This window comes from Kryptolebias marmoratus, linkage group LG22, assembly GCF_001649575.2.
Source record: "Kryptolebias marmoratus isolate JLee-2015 linkage group LG22, ASM164957v2, whole genome shotgun sequence".
Lineage (NCBI taxonomy): Eukaryota > Metazoa > Chordata > Actinopteri > Cyprinodontiformes > Rivulidae > Kryptolebias > Kryptolebias marmoratus.
The window spans coordinates 11,064,266-11,080,650 of NC_051451.1; the positions used below are offsets into that span (position 1 = coordinate 11,064,266).

The 16,385-nt window shown below is 40.3% G+C and overlaps 1 protein-coding gene across 4 annotated transcripts in view; it reads left to right on the plus strand.

Moving 5' to 3' along the window:
* pitx3 (paired-like homeodomain 3) overlaps positions 1-12,153 on the plus strand; it is a 22,823-nt gene extending 10,670 nt beyond the window's left edge. For 2 of the 4 annotated variants that reach the window (XM_037973681.1, XM_037973682.1), the window contains exons 3-4: positions 2,549-2,763; positions 8,458-12,153. In XM_037973681.1, the coding sequence (XP_037829609.1) occupies positions 2,549-2,763; positions 8,458-9,027 (785 nt within the window). In that variant the 3' untranslated portion in view covers positions 9,028-12,153. The remainder of the gene's footprint in view (positions 1-2,548; positions 2,764-8,457) is intronic. The other 2 variants (XM_017421740.3, XM_017421739.3) reach the window with 1 other exon arrangement.
* Positions 12,154-16,385: the final 4,232 nt, after the last annotated feature.

Below are 16,385 nucleotides of genomic sequence, written 5' to 3' on the forward strand. Positions count from 1 at the left end.
GCAGCTCTTGTAAAACCCTGACTTCTTGTTGTAGACTCGTTCAAATGTCCTGAGATGGACAAAATGCTGAATATACTTCCATACGGCAGTCATTGCTTTTGGATTTCTGGTCAATATATTTAGATTTTTTTTTTTCTTTCATGTTGAAAAGTGATTTGGTTAAAAGCTCCTCGAAGTGTTTTTTTTTTCTTCTCCAGATTAAAGCCCTCTGAGACGCTGACCCGGAGCAGCTCTGTCATGTCGGCACATTATCAGTCAGATTGCTCCTATTGTTGCTCAGCGAGTTACTCTAAAAAGGCCCGGCCTTTCCTCTGTATTGTGTTATAGACTTTGGCTTTAAGTGACAGCTTACCCGGTGTCAGTTTACTGCCAGATAACAGCCCCGGCCTCGGCCCTTATTGGTTTTGCTGGTGGCCCTGCGGAGCCTCTTTTTAAACCCCGCTGATCATTTCGAACGGCTCCCAGAGAGCTAAGCCCTCACCAAACAGAGCCCAACCTGCCCCGGCCACAAAACCCTGATCCGCGGGATTAGCCGGCCAGCTAATTTCACTCCTTTCTGTGAGGTCCTCAAATTGCGGGAGCGGGATCCTGGCAGAGAAGAGGAGCTGGCAGACATAACATGGATGTGTGGTCCTTTTAAACCGACTGCGCTTGGGGCAAAACAATCGCCTAAAGAGTTTTGCATGGAAGGCACTGTCTGCAGCCGTCCTCCTGGTCCAACGTCACATTGGCGCTCGCCACTTTCTGTCCTGGGGGCAATGGAGGGGTTTTAGTCAGCTCAGATCAGATCCGGTTACATTCAGCCGGGATCAGGTTGGTTTATTAACATATATGGACTTGACCACACACTGTTTCACTGTGTATTGGTGCTCGTAAGCAAATCAGCGATTATACGTCCACAGATTTGAATACACTTTGTTCAGCTTTGAGATTTTTCTAACGTAGTTAGCACAACAAAAATACAATCTTTACCAACCATTCTATGAAGGAAGTCCATTTGCATCCAAATAAAGCAATGTTAAAGCTTATTAATGACAGCGTATTAAAGCCAAAGTGAGGAAGTAAATCCTGTTGTGTTCCTGAACCTGACTGAATTTGTTCTTTTTTTTAACATTATAACATTAGTGTAGTCAAGGATTATGGTAGCACCAAAACTACAAAATGCCACAATTTGAGGCGTGGTTTATCACGCCCACAGCAGAGGAATTCACAAATTTTCCTCCAAGCCTTCACAATAAGAGTCTCAAACACAAGGACTGAGCGTTGACCCCGAAATGCTCTCAAATCATCAAAAGCTTCTCCTTACTGTTCTCTGGTCGAACTCATTCTACAGCCCAAACTGCTGGGAGTTTGGAGAAGTCGTTTACAGGTTGGGTGTAAATCTAGGTGTAAGTTACGATGTAAGAATCTCCTTTTTTATTTAAACCGATAAAGTCGCCACTGTAGGTTTTTGCGCCAACGGTGTGTTGGTTTTTGATCCCTCATTTAAATTTTCATTTCTGCTTTATTCTGGAAATAATATTTTGTAGTTTTGTAGAAACTTGGTAACAAGCAAGACAAAAACAAATCTTTGTCCTCATTTTTAATCCTTGTGAGTGTCTGAATGTGACTTGAATGCCTCCGTTCAGTGTTTTAGTTTAACCTCTACACTTCAGAGTACATTTATTTGGCACTAAACCGAACGAGCAACTATTAGAACATTCCCATAGCTCCACCTCGATGACAGGAGATGTTTTGCTTGGCCAAGAAATTATCTGTCGGTGTTAAAATTCCCACATTATTCTGCAACACATCATCTGTACAAATGAGGGTTTTTTTCGATTTATAGAACAAAAAGTAAAGCTGTTGTTTTTTGTATTCTATTCAGTTTTTTTTAATGACACATTTTCACTAAAAGTAGCATCTGATTGCTTCTTCCACTAATAGATCCAGAGTTTTGACACTTCAACATAACGTGTCAAAACTCTGCATACATTTATATATTTTGAAAACCTTTAAGTCATTCCAAAACAAATAAGTAATAGCTTGGGTGTTCTTGTCCGATCGTTTGAATGTGAGATTGCTGATCATACGAGCCACGGGGGCTATAAATACCCTTTACAATATGAAGCGCCAAGCCAGGTTATTATGAAGGTATGAAGGCATGAAACCAAACATGTATTATCTTCAACTAAAAGGACTCCATCACGTTTGATTTTCAGTGAAAACACTCACCTCGCTTCATGCTACTGTTAATATTTCTGAATGTCAGAAAACTTCTGCTTCGTTTTGTAGCTTTTTGCTTCATATTGTGTGTTTAGCTCACGTAGCACAGCTGCTGGGGTAACTATGGCTCAAAGATTTTTTTTATTTTTTATCAATTATAATGAGACATCTATCTCTAAATAAGAAGTAAAGTAAAACTGAATGAAGATTAGATGAAATTAACAGATGGGTTTGTTTCTACAAAATTGTATTCACTGGCTTTGGTTCAGCTCCAAGGGGCTCCGTGAGCTCATTGCTCTGTTCGAGAAAACCTCTGCCTTACGCCGACCGCTTCCCTCCTGAGTCTCCGCAGACACCGAGAAGTCCCACCAGAACCCGCTGGACGAGTCCAGCGCCGAGGACGGCTCCCTGAAGAAGAAGCAGCGGCGGCAGAGGACGCACTTCACCAGCCAGCAGCTCCAGGAGCTGGAGGCCACCTTCCAGAGGAACCGCTACCCAGACATGAGCACCCGGGAGGAGATCGCTGTGTGGACCAACCTCACCGAGGCCCGGGTCAGGGTGGGTACATCGGCTTGTATTTTTGACAGCAGCTGATCTAAAAAAGAGCAAAGACATTTTGAAGGGTGTCAATCCAACAACGCCAACAAACGCCACCGTTTTCCTTAAAGCCCAATCGTAGTTTAGGACTTACTTTTGATTAAGCTGACAAAATGCCTACAACAATTTGATGTTCATTAGGGTCACCATGGTAACCACACACCTGCTTCTCACTCCCTGACAGCACTCTTAATATAAAAGGCAGACAAAACGCCTTCAAATAAACAGTGCCTGTGCAAAAACTATAACCTGTATAGGAAAAACAGGAGAAGCATCATCATTTAATGGTAAAATCTTCAAAAATCATAAAGCTTGTGTAAATTGTGCAAAGATATCAAAATGCCTGTTCGGCTACAGAAAGTCCAACTTTCTGTTACCTGTTTAAACTTTGAATGATGTTTGTGAAGAACAAACATGTCTGATTTTTTGGGGGGCATATTTCATCCATGTCACACAAGCTACTGCTACCAAAAGTCACAGAAACACTATTTGCAAACTGCTTATTTTGAGGTAGTTTTTTTGTACAGGTTTTTCCAAAGCTGAGGGAGGAGTTGCAAATAAAAAACTGTGATTAAAAACAACTGGGGAAAAGTAATAAGGTATATATAAGTAGTAAGTGCTTATTGGCACCCTATTAATGCCGGCAGTACCATAGGACCAGGTATATGGATAATTTAAACAAATATATTGACGGTTTAGTCAATATAACACTTGACAATGACACACCCTTCATCTGACCATGTTTCCCAGCAATCCTGTTTGAATTTTATGCCGAGCTGATAAGCACTCAGTTGACTTCGCTCAGTTTTCTACGGAGCAAACGTGACGCGAGAGCTTTTGGACGAAATTACCTTGCTCAATTTTCTGAAGTAAATTAACTCTGAGGGCGTTGGCAGTACACGGGTTCCTCGGCAGAGAACTTGGACAAACAGCAGCGATTTGTCCAACAAACAAGCTGTCCTGCCAACAGGACTCAATACAGCAACAACAACATGGGGAAATGCTCCACACTGACCAGTCCTGTTCACCCAAAAATATGTTCCAGGCTGGTTCTTCTCCCATAATGTTGTTGGAGTAGAGTCTTTATCGTACAGGACATTGGCAATCCTAAAGGAAGACGTTTTGTCTCTTATCCAAAGGATTTTTTGGTTCTGAAGAACCAGTTGCCTTCTCTTCAACTCTAGTGTTGTCTGTCCCTTTTATAACAGTTTTATGCTCTTTTAAATTGAAATGAAATCAAAATCAGATGAAAACGCCACAATAATCGTGTTTGAAACACGCCATCTCATCGTCGGTTCAGCCCCAAAGAGTGCATCAGTCATGATGGACAAATCGGTTCTTGGCTCAGGTTTTCCAAAAAATAAATGCAGCATTGTTTCCCCTCTGCCAAAGCTTCGATTTCAGTTCCTGAACCTAAATGTCAAAAGTGCAGCTGAACGAGGCCAACAGTTTGGACTTTGGAGCTAAATGGAGCAGGAGGACACACATTCTGATGGATGACAATACAATCGCTGGCCTGCCTGACAAGTAATAGATCAAATTAATGTTGGCTGGATGAAAGGTCACATAGCGCGCACTCTTGGTTGTTATTTTGAAAGGACAACAGCCCGCGCGCTGTCTCGGCCCTTCTAAAGCCGCGCATGCAGACGGTTTCTCACATGCTCCTTCTGTGTCGCCTCTCAGCTCGATTCGCCGGGAGCTGGTTCTAATCGCCAGGAGCTGCTGTCCTCGGGAACAAAATGATAACAATTAATCCGGTCTGTCTTTGAAACCAACCCATGATAGGCTTCATCAGCATAGATACAGCAAAGTGCCAAAGCTTTTAGACCACCCCTCCGTACAGCCAGACCTTCTTGTATTCGGTTAAAATGGTTTTGATCGATACGTCTCCGAGCTTTCAGAAAGTCTCAGGTTTTCATTTAGACCAGGACCAGGACAGCATGTTGTGTAATCTTTGCTTTAAAAAAATGAGCCAAATGAACAAAAGAACAGTCGTTTACTGCATGACAAGTTTTCAACTAATAGTTCTTTGAGAATCACCTTGTTGGTGCTAAAACAATGTTGCTTGTGTCATACTGGGTTATTTTGGGGGTTAAAATTTATTTAAAACATGGAACTGATTGAGCCCCTGTGATTTAAGGTCCAACCTAAAATTAGTTCTTTGCTAAACTGTCTGTTATGTGTCCACACAACTGTGTTAAAACCCCTGAGTTTAGAAGCCTTTTTTTATGTTTTTATGTCTGAACGAGTCAGATCGAAGTTAAGTGGCTTTTTGTGTAAATTGGAAGGAAAACAGAAAAAGAATGAAAGCAAATTTTATGTGTCTATAGTGTCTTATGTAGGAAATACAAGTTAAAAAAGATCCTTCGCTTCCAACTTTAAAGCTCAGATGCAATGGAAGTCAATGAGAGCTTGGATGTGCGGACCCTTCACTCTGTGAGGACTTGAGAGAAAACCACGAATCCTATGGCAGTGAGAGACACACTGGTTTAAAGAAGCTGAAACAATACCCATGTTTTCATGGATGAATTGCACAAAGACAGTGGAAACTGGAAGAGTTTGTTCACTAAAATTGGGGGACGCTCACACAGCTCAAAAGATTAAGTGCGCAACATCACCAGAAATTGAGCACGTCATTGTAAAACAGGCAAAAATATTAAAAACTGAACCGTGGTCTTGTACAAGCTGCTCAAGAGATCCCACTAAAGTAAAGTCCAACATTTCTCATTGAAAGTGAACGATGCTGTGAAGCGCAGTACTTCTGAGCTGAGGTTATTGTTGTCTATGTTTTTGCTTTCCTGCAAATTTTTGCCATTGTCGTATGATAAAGTTCTACCAAATGTCAGAGCGCACCACTTCCAACTGCGTCACATATCTTCACTTTGACTGTACGGGTTTTTCCAAAGCTGAGGGAGGCGTGTCACATCAAAACTTGGGACGGGATCTTTACATTACCCCTCCAAAAGAAGTCCAACTATCTGCTGATGTTAAAAGCACCATTAAAGCAGAATATGCACGAGTATGTATCTTGCTTGATTAATTCCCTTTCTGGCCCTGGTTTGTGAAGCTGAACTGTGTCAAACCTTTGTTGTTAAGAAGAAAGTTTGGGCAGTAGCAGAATTGGCACCACCCTTTGAAATTTCTTCAGAAATGTTCTAGTTTTAGTTTACGTTTCCCCCCAACATTTAGGGATGATGACTTCAGGTGTGGCTTAATAAGTGCCCGCTGCAAATCTGTGCTCGGAAGCTGTTTAAAAGTTTCATTGGAACTTTTGCCCTGGCGAGGATAAGAGAAATATTTTGACAGGTCTTATTAAATATCAAAAGTGTTGGCTGGTAAAAACGGATAAAAGGGTAAAAAAGCAGGGAAGCTAGAACCGTCAGAAACCGGCATCTTTTGAACACTATCCGGAAGTTAGGAAGTCCACCAAAGTGGGAGACTTTCAGGGCTTTTGTGGCGTTCTGCTTTGAATTAAAAACCCAAAAAGGTTCCCCTTCTAGCAGAAGGCTGAAGCCGGGTGACCAAGCCTGGCGCAGCTGGAACACACACAGCCCCGTAGGTCCTGGCAGAGACTGGCTCGCTCTGCCCGTCAGTGTGGGGTTTCTGCAGCTGTCACTGCGGTGGGATGGAAAACTCCGGGTTGTGCACTTCAAACTCATATATATATTTATATACATATATATAAATATGGTCAGCAGCCTTCTGCTCCTGTGATAACATGAGAATGGGTGAAACACGCCACGTCTGCCAAGAGGCCGAAGAGGTGGCGGAGTGTCAACACAGGGAAGCCCCGCACCCAATTCATGTCCAACCAAGTCGGAAAGTTTCCCCCCTCACGTATTGTGTTTCTCCTCTGTATCGAAGTCAAAGTTTGTCCAGAACTTAGCTCCCAGCCGAACTTGGCGAAGATTTCATTTCTAAAAACCACTCAATTTAGATTTGCCACCAAGGCTTTAATCCCGCTCATATCCTCTAAATATAGGACCATAAAATGACAAATGTGAAGATTGCCCTTCCCTGACATTTTCTTCATTGGGAGCTCACTATTCAAATAAGTGAATGATTAGTTTTAATAAGCCCTGCCTAATAAGACTGTTTGATGATACACTTCAACTTACTTTCCGGGATCATGGTGTCTTTTGAAAAATTCCAGACACATATGCAGACAATATTACTGAGATCATTTCAGAGGGGTTAGGTTTCGCTGGCTGGATGTGTTTTAGAATTAGGCCTTATTGACTTCAGTTTTCGAAATGAGGAGTCGCTTGAAACTAGTCGGTTCCGTTGTTCCGTTATTGTTCTCCAAAAAAAATCAAATCAAACTGGGAGCGAAGCTGTGAAAACATCTAATAATTCGCCAACTTTCCGCCGAGTTGGATCGTTTTTTTATTAACAGCAGCTTTTATTGTTGTAACTGAACCCCTTCTACCATGACGGATCAAATGATATAATAGTATATAGAATATAATTGTTTTTTTTTATAATATTGTTATTGTTGCTAATAGCCTTTCCTAAGTAAACAGCAAAAACAACACAAGGGATTTTCTTGAGCCAGTCCGAGGTGAGGTCTACTCCCACAGCAGAATTCCCTTTAAATTAAGACTCTTCACAATAAAAGCTTCAAACATAACACATATTGTTAACCTTAAAATGCTCTCAAAACATCCAAAGCTTACAAAAAAAAAAGCTCAGTTGTTTTTAAAAATATTATTCTTTGGTAAAATTCATGCTGCAGCCTAAACCTCAGTGAATTATTTGTTTATAGGTTGTGCACAGATTGAGAATAAAGTTATGTTATATGAGCTAAAAAAGTATAAATCTTTAATAAAATCTGTTCTGAACTAAATCCTTTTCCTTTAGGTCCTTGTACCACCTATGGTTTGGATTTTGATTTCCCTTTTATTCTGAAAATAACAGTTTAACCCATCTGGACATTATCCCTTGAACAGGTTTAAGTATTTGGACTTTTTTAAAATTTTTAATTTTGACATTTTGACCTTAAAGATTTGACTTTTTATTTTTTTATTTTAGACATAAATTTAATTTCAGAATGTCAACTTTCTTCTGGGCACAATGACTTTGTTTTAGAATAGTACAATTTGACCTAATTCTTGTGAAAATTGTAGAATTTCAACTGTATTTTGGACACAGTGTTAATTTAGGAATTTAGACTTTATCTTGGGGCATAATTTAGTTCTTGAAATTTCAACTTTATTCTGGGCAGAATGACTTCACCCTTAAAAAGAATTTTATTTTCCCTTTGAGTTTATAATCTAAAAGTTTTGAATTTGTTTCTAACATAACTTTATCCTAGAATGTTTGCCTTTATTCTTTAAATCAGTTTCCTCAACATAACTTCAATCTTGACACTAGGCTTGAACGTGCTTCAAAATAACAATTTAAATCTGAAAACTGGGATTTTTTTTTGACTGAGTGGCCAAGTATGTTGTCATTAAACCAAGTTGCTTTTCATTTACTGCATTCTCTCCTGTAAAAGCTGGATGAAGCCAATCGAACCACCAGTGTATTATCTTGTGTGTTTTTTTTTTAAATCTTAAATTTACACCGCTGTACTTCCTGTCTGCTATTCTCTCGGTTTTATCAGATCTCAGCAGACATTTGGTATAATGTCATTTTTGTTTTGCTTTGTCCCAGGTATGGTTCAAAAACCGGCGCGCCAAGTGGAGAAAGCGAGAACGGAACCAGCAGGCAGAGCTGTGCAAGAACGGCTTCGGCGCCCAGTTCAACGGACTCATGCAGCCCTACGACGACATGTACACCGGCTACTCCTACAACAACTGGGCCACCAAGAGCCTAGCAAGCAGCCCGCTGTCTGCCAAAAGCTTCCCTTTCTTTAACTCAATGAATGTAACCCCCCTGTCGTCCCAGCCCATGTTCTCCCCCCCGAGCTCCATCCCCTCTATGAACATGGCCTCTAGCATGGTGCCGTCAGCGGTGGCGGGCGTTCCCGCCTCCGGCCTCAACAACCTGGGGAACCTCAACAACCTCAACAGCCCCACGGCGCTCAACTCGGTGGCGGTGACTGCGGCCACGTGCCCCTACGCCACCACGGCCAGCCCCTACATGTACAGAGACACCTGTAACTCCAGCCTGGCCAGCCTGCGGCTCAAGGCCAAGCAGCACACCAACTTCACTTACCCCGCAGTCCAGAACCCCGTGTCCAACCTGAGCCCCTGCCAATATGCTGTGGACCGGCCCGTATAAAGGAAAAAGCTCCAGCGACGGCCCCTGACCCAACAAACCAGCTCCCATCGGTCTACTGCTCCTCGACCTGTCATCTCTTCTGTTCCGGATACGCCGCGGACTGGAAATTCACGATTTGACAGCAGAGAACCCCCCCCTCCCCTCCCCCCAATCCAAACTGACACCCGACGGACCACTGTTTTCTCAAGTTTGTGAGACTCGGTTGCTGAACTGACCAACGGCTTCAAAGGATCTTTAAAGATTACGAAACAATTTTGCTTCTTCTGAGCTGCATGATTAGAGAACCCGTAGAAAAACCCGAACAGAACACTGGACTGGCGCTCAACATGAGCTGAAACGGAGGGTGTACATAAAGGACTGTCTCTGTTTTTGTATGTGACAAAATAAGATATGTAATACTTTAAAAAGGAAAACAAAACAAACAAAAAAGAAAAACGAGAAAAAGCATGTTCTTCAAAATCTAAAAGACCACAAGTGGACGTTCATCATATTAGGAAGGTTTTGTTGTTGTGGATTCCTTCTCCCCCCTTCGGGAGGTCACAGGTCAAAGGGCGAGGGCATTTCTGGTACGCGAGCACAACCTCAAGCTTTTACACACAGAAGCTACTATTTCCATATATCAGAATAACATTTTCAAGTCAAACTCTAAAAAGCCATTGAGTACATAGATTTGTGTGGTGTTACAGTCCATGACTGTAAAAAAAAAATGTATGTAAGAGTGCAGTTGTTATAACAAAAAGAAGAAAAAAATAAGAAAAAAAATAGCTTTTTTTTCTTGGTGTAGCCTGTTTTGTCTCATTAAAGAACCATTTAAAAGATTTATTTCTACGAACTCCAAACGAATGTTCATTAGTCGGGGGGGGCTACACGTCCCCCAGCAGCTCCAGTCTGTGAGCATCTGACACGGGCCGCTTCTTTTTTTTTTGTTTTCTGAGCCAAAACGCAATGTTCCTACAACAGCACGGAAACTCCGAGCGGCCTCCATGGCAACGCAGAGGTGGTGGTGGCGGTGGTGGCGAGGGAGATATAGATGTTCCTGATGGCTGCTCTCTGATATGTTTGACCTACACTCTGTGTGGTAACCACAGGCTATCCGGTAACACAGCAGGAATTCGCAGAGGCCGCGGCTGATCCGGTGCCAGGATTACATAAGGGCCTCGAGGAGCGAAGGGTTCCAGCGACACTACAGACGAGGGGATGGCAGACCGGAAAACAAAACAAAACAAAAACTTCCTTTCCCTCACATTTCCACTGTTAAATTTTGAGATAACATCTGTTACATCACATGATTGTGCTGCATTATATCAGCACAGTTGAAAAATCTGCGTATAAGATTAAAGTTTTTGCTACAATTAACACAGAATCACTTTGTCAAAAAAAGCACTAAATGCATGACGTAAAGATGGCAAATGAAAACAGCTGTGAAACAATTTTGAAATGTGCTTAAAACACTGCTTGTTAGCCATGTATAGTAGAACTAAATATATAAACGGGCCTAGTTTAGTTTATAAAAGCATTGCAGTTTAGACAAAATGATGTAATAATGAAATTAAAAAGTTTACCCTTAATAAATTAAAGTAACTGGAATTACAGCTCAGAGAAACTAACTAAAACTACATAAGCAGCATACTGTAAAACCTAAAGTCACAAACTTTATAAAAGGCTCTGAAACCTGCACCTATAAAGTCACCAGACTTCAGTCTGACTTAGCAAACGGAGTTAATTAAAATGAACCTAGAGAGCGGATTATTTCGCCACAATGCGAGAATGCAAAACGACTGATTTAGAACTGGACATTGTCTGTATTATGTTGCTGTAAAATAAAAAATTAACAGTTTAGTTCCCAACCTGGAAATCTCTGATTGTGTTCAAAACGTTCCCTCGTTCACTCCCTCGCTCACTACATCACGGTACTATAATAGTACATTATGTAGGGGATAGGGGACATTTGGACCTTTACTTGAATGCGGCACGCTTCGTAATTATGCGCGGAGTATTCACAGAGAGGTGTTGCATAAATAAACACCAGCAAGATGTGCTGAATATGAAACGATGGGCTGTGTAGTTCTGCTGGTTTGGGCTGGAGAAAAAAAATGTAATTGACATCATCTGGCTCCATAGTTTCGACATGAATTCACCTTCACCTACAGTATCTGGTATACTTTTTTTTTTGTCTTTATGCACACAAGCACCGACTGTGGCTGCTATCGTATCACATCCTTCAATGTGCTAAAATTATGAATTAATATAACTGACTCGTGTGCAAACAATCAAACATTACAACAGCTGAAATGTGGCTTGTGGTTTAGAGCCCATCTTTAACACGTTTTATGTTTAGACTCAACCAGAAATGTTTTAAATGTAGTTTTTTCTTCACATTTCTCATAAATTCTCAAGCAGCATTCTCAACGAGTCTGACAATGAGCTATAGATGTTACCATTAGCATTAGCCTGGTCTAGCTTGCTGTGTTAGCTGAGGCTGCAATGCATTATGGTCTGTTCCCACCAATGTAGTGTACAACTTATGTGTGTTACATTTGTTATAGCTAGATACAGGACAAGAAGCAGGAAGCTGAAGCCCCCATAGTGGCTTGCTGCAGTCCCGCCCCTCCATGTAAATTAATGGGACATTTGCCTGACTAAAAAAGCTTAAATAAATTCGAATCATTTTTCAGGTGTGAATTTTTTTGTTGATTTTCATAGTTTTTACCCTGCTGCTGTTTGTTCAAATATGCCTTTTTTTTTTTTACATACACTGTGATTGACAGAGTCACGGCCTGTTAGTGAGATAGAAGTGTGTTCCAACCCCCCCAACAAAAAATAAATACTTTGGCTTCAGTTTTGGACAACAGAAGGTAATAAAGTTGCTTCATCCATCTTTACTCATGTCGATCTCTATAAGCCACTGATTGCATCATGATTTGCTGAAATAAACCAATGTACAGTCAGATTTCCTGCAAAAATAAAATAAAATAAGAAAAGTCACATTTACAACCTCACACAGAGAAGACACCGCATATCAGACTGACACAGACATTTCAAGTTGCCAATATGAAAACTGTACTGTAAAATGTGTATTTCTGGGGTGGAAAAAAAAAATAAATAAAAATGCAAACTTTACTCTAAGAAGAAAACAGCGGTGAACCTAAACGGCTTGTCACGCTTTTTGATCAGCGGTTGTCATGCTGCAAAAAAGTCTACACCTTGGAGCATCTGAACTCAATCCCACCGATAAATGACTCTTTTGTGCTGCTTGTCCCTTTGGTTTGTCACTTTTCTTATTTCTTTCTTTTTACTTGAGGTCCCTCATTCATTCATTAATGCCTAATATCTTAATACATGCACACATTAAAGTGTGAAGCACATATACAATAAGAATAAAGGGTTTTAAAATGTTTGTGTTGCACAGTAGGGTTACAAGCCTTCCAAAACTATTTTTTTAATTACTTAAAAAACAACTAATTTGTGTAGAAGCTTGTGTAATACAGAGTGTACAAGCCAAAGAAAAGTGCCACAGTTATTTCCATCCTTATAAATGTTTACTTCAGCCTTCAGGGATAGGCCTGACCTTCAGATTTTAGATTAGAGGTGTAATGAGCAGCCTCCTGCAGCGTGAGGCTAATCCGGTGTCAGCGAGGAGTTTTTAAATAAACCTGCAGCCCGGATCTCAGCCTCGGCAGCCTCCTGGTGGCCTCCTCATCCAGCTATTCTGTGGAGCGGAGTGAAGTGAGACGGTCACAGTTTGTGCTCCTCGCTGCCACAGCACGCCGAAGAATCAATATTTCACTGGAGAGGAGGTATACGCCGGTCCCTGATGTTTACTCACAACTACAGCAGGCGAGGAGTCGCCACAGATCGTCTGAACCCGAGGAAGTCCTAACAATTACCTCGGAGGATACCCGGAGTCTGAAATGTGGAATCAGCATGCTGTCTGTGTTTCTGCAGGACGGTTGTTTTTGCTCCTACAGTTTCTGGATATGTTTTTACTCAAATGGCATGAATTACTTTCCAAACATAGTGTTAAAAGTCTAAATTACTGCCGCAATAACCAGAGACAAATACTGTACTGATGCAAAAACTATTTAAAAAAAATCTATAAAATAGTAAACATTACCACAACTGGTCAAACAAATTCTGAATAACACTCAGCTACTTGTCAAAAACATCTTACTACCAAGAAGCTAAAACCTGCTAAAGCCTGTAATACCAGTAATGACTTAAATAAACCTGCACAGAATTTTCAAAGTAGCATTAATAGTGGGGCCATAGTGAGCCACTTAGGAGAAAAATAATATTGAAGAAAATATCTTTGTTTCTGAGTTTAAAGATTAAAGTCTAGATGTTGAGAAATAAAAGACTTTATTCTCAATGTTTCAGCTTTAATTTAAAAAATCAAACGCAAATCTTCCTGTTCAGTATTTTTTCTTCTCACTGGCTCTAACACATCGGTTGGAGATAGCACATAATTTAGAAAACATTCCAATTTATTGCTAACTTGATTTATTGTGTTTTCCAATATTAAACAGAGCCTAATGTTCTCATTGACATATTTTATAACAAGAGACAGGACTGAAACCTGGAAGTTGAAGCCATAAGGGATATGCATTCTTGAAAATCTGTTTTGTTTCAATTAGTTTTTCGAGGTTTAACAAGAGTGGCACTGTGATTGACAAAGTGACAGCTTGTTAGAGAGTTACAGTGTTGCTAATTCCTCAGTAAAGAATCAAGCAATTGGCTAAACAATGTCATCAATCTACAGATTTTGCATGTGCCTGTAAATGTAATGGATGCTAGGAGAGAGGAATAACATCATGGGAAAGACAAAAAGTGTGTATAAAACACCCAAAAATATCTCTCGGACATGTCCTCATTAGGTGTCACAGAGTTGTCCAGTATAGTGCACATCTGTTCGCAGCTCGATATTAGGTCATGCTGCTCTTTAAGTGATACATCCTCCCAGTTATGATGAGACTGATGGTGTTTTTATGTCTTACTGATAAAAACTTTTGTTCAAATGAGCACTCTCTGACAATCTGGGGTTAGACAGATTCTGCCACTCGGATCTGTCTTCAAGTGGAGATGTGGCCAAAACTGGGCAAGAAGATGGTACCATTCAACCAGTGGTTTAAGAAGAGACGGACATGGTGATGAGGTCATTCGTTGTCCATGATGCCAAATAGCGTTCTTCATTGTCTGTCAGGTTGGTGTGTTTTCCTTTTTTTGTGGAACCTTAAAACCATCTGACTGAGACGCTATCAACTCTGCAAAATAAAGTAGACCCGATCGTTGCACGCAATGTCACTGATATCAATGGTCTTTATTCTGTTTTTGTTTTTTTTCTGACCAATCAAAGGTTTTGTGCACAACATTTTCTTTCTTTTTGATATATTTTTGCTTTGTCGATTTACTGTAAATGTAAATGAACTGTCTTGTCGATTTTTTTCTTCTTTTTTTTAGCCAGCAGTGGCTTAGTGTATTGATTTAATGTCTAGACATGGAGGAGTGAACATCTCCTTCTCTGGCAGCTATGGGTTGGAGGAGGGGCCTACGGTGGGACCCACTGTTTGTTGGAAAGAGTAATAAAGATACATTTTTTGTTTGTTCTAGTGGCTTCATTGAAGAAATGTCACTAGAGAGGTTTAAATACTTGCTAAAAAAATTAGCATTAAAGTCACTAAGTTGTCAACACTGATGAGTTGGATGTCACAGTCCCACATCTCTACTGAGCGGACTCTGGTTCCAAAAAATACAACAAGGCAGCTCCGGCAAACTGAACATTTTGAACAATGGGTTTTACTTTAATTTTGAATACAGTTAGTTAATGAAGCCGCTTTGCCCATGTTCATTTAAGTTGATGGCTCTTCCTGTTTTCTTGAAGCTTAAAACAAACCATTTTCTGAATGTGTACTTACAACTTATGAAAGTTCAAGATCATTTTGTGTCATTCTTGAAAAAAAACCTTCACATGGTCTAAAACTGGCCCCACATCCGCAGACACAAAAAACAAATGAGTGATTTTTTTTTTTGGTGGATTAAGTCAACAAAAATTAATTTATTTACGTATAAAAGACCAAATCTGTTTTTTTTTTAATTATAAAATAATAATAGTAAAATAACTAGAAAACAAAAAGAGACAATATGATCTTCTTGGACAGCATCCTTATCAGCACCTAGCCAACATGTCATAACTGAGGCGCTTTGACTGCAACTGGATCTGTCTCCATCCAGTCCCTGCAGCTTCCTGGGGACCAATATCACTTTTACAGTCAACAGCAGATCAGTGTCGGGGCTGTAGCATTTACATCTGCTGCGAGCGACTGATATACACACCTACTGACACGGAGGGAGATTTAGGACAACGTGTTAAGCCCAGTAACGCAAGGTTTTGCAGAGATTTTATTGCCCCAGCCGTCCTGCCAACACAAACGTGTACCTGCTGCCAGCAAGCAGCTATAAGTCAGCTTCACGAAGTGGAAGCTGCAGTTTGACTTTACCCGGATCGAACCGGCACGTCGCATGGCCAGATTGTTCGAACTCCGAGACGTTTTAAATGTATCAGAACTGGCCCACTTGTACGAGCTGTTTGTTCAGCTTATTCCAATTTAAAACAAATGTCAGTTCATTTAGATTGCAAAAAAAAAAAAAAAAAACGGTTAAAAAAGTTCTACGGACGTGAATTTCGGTGCCAGGTTTTGTTCTTCCCTGACTTGTCCACAAGGAAAACAAGCCTCGCCGGCAAAACTAAAAGAAGCAAAAGGTTTTTGTTAGTTTTTGCTCATTTTTTTAAGTGCCATTTTTTGGACGATCTTATTTCAAAGTCAATAAAAACACTAATATTTTACACCTGCGTTGTGTTTTACATTCAAAGACTTATAGATTGTACGGTATTTCTATAGTTTTAAGGTTATTTACTGCAAACATATTTACAGTGTACACATATTTTCACAATAATTTACCATAAATAAAAAGAAACAACTCTCCGTACATACATACACTGTTTTTTTTTACAATGAAATTCTGCTAACCACGGATATCAGTATTTTCCCATAAATTATACCAAATAAACTAACAGTGTGTTTCTGTGACATGTAAAACAGTTATTTGCACAGAAACGAACCACAAAGATTTAACATATTGAAAACATCTAAAATAAACTCTTTGTGTTACATACTGATATATCAGTATATTAGTTTCAGGCTTTATAATGGAAAGTCTTCTGAGAGAACACAAAATCTTTCAATTAGGGGCTGGTTTTGGAATAGGATGAAACTTATTTATCAGTTGCCAGGTTTTTGGAACCCCTCTCATAAACACACACACACCAAGCAACCAATTAGAACCCCCATTATAATGTGCGC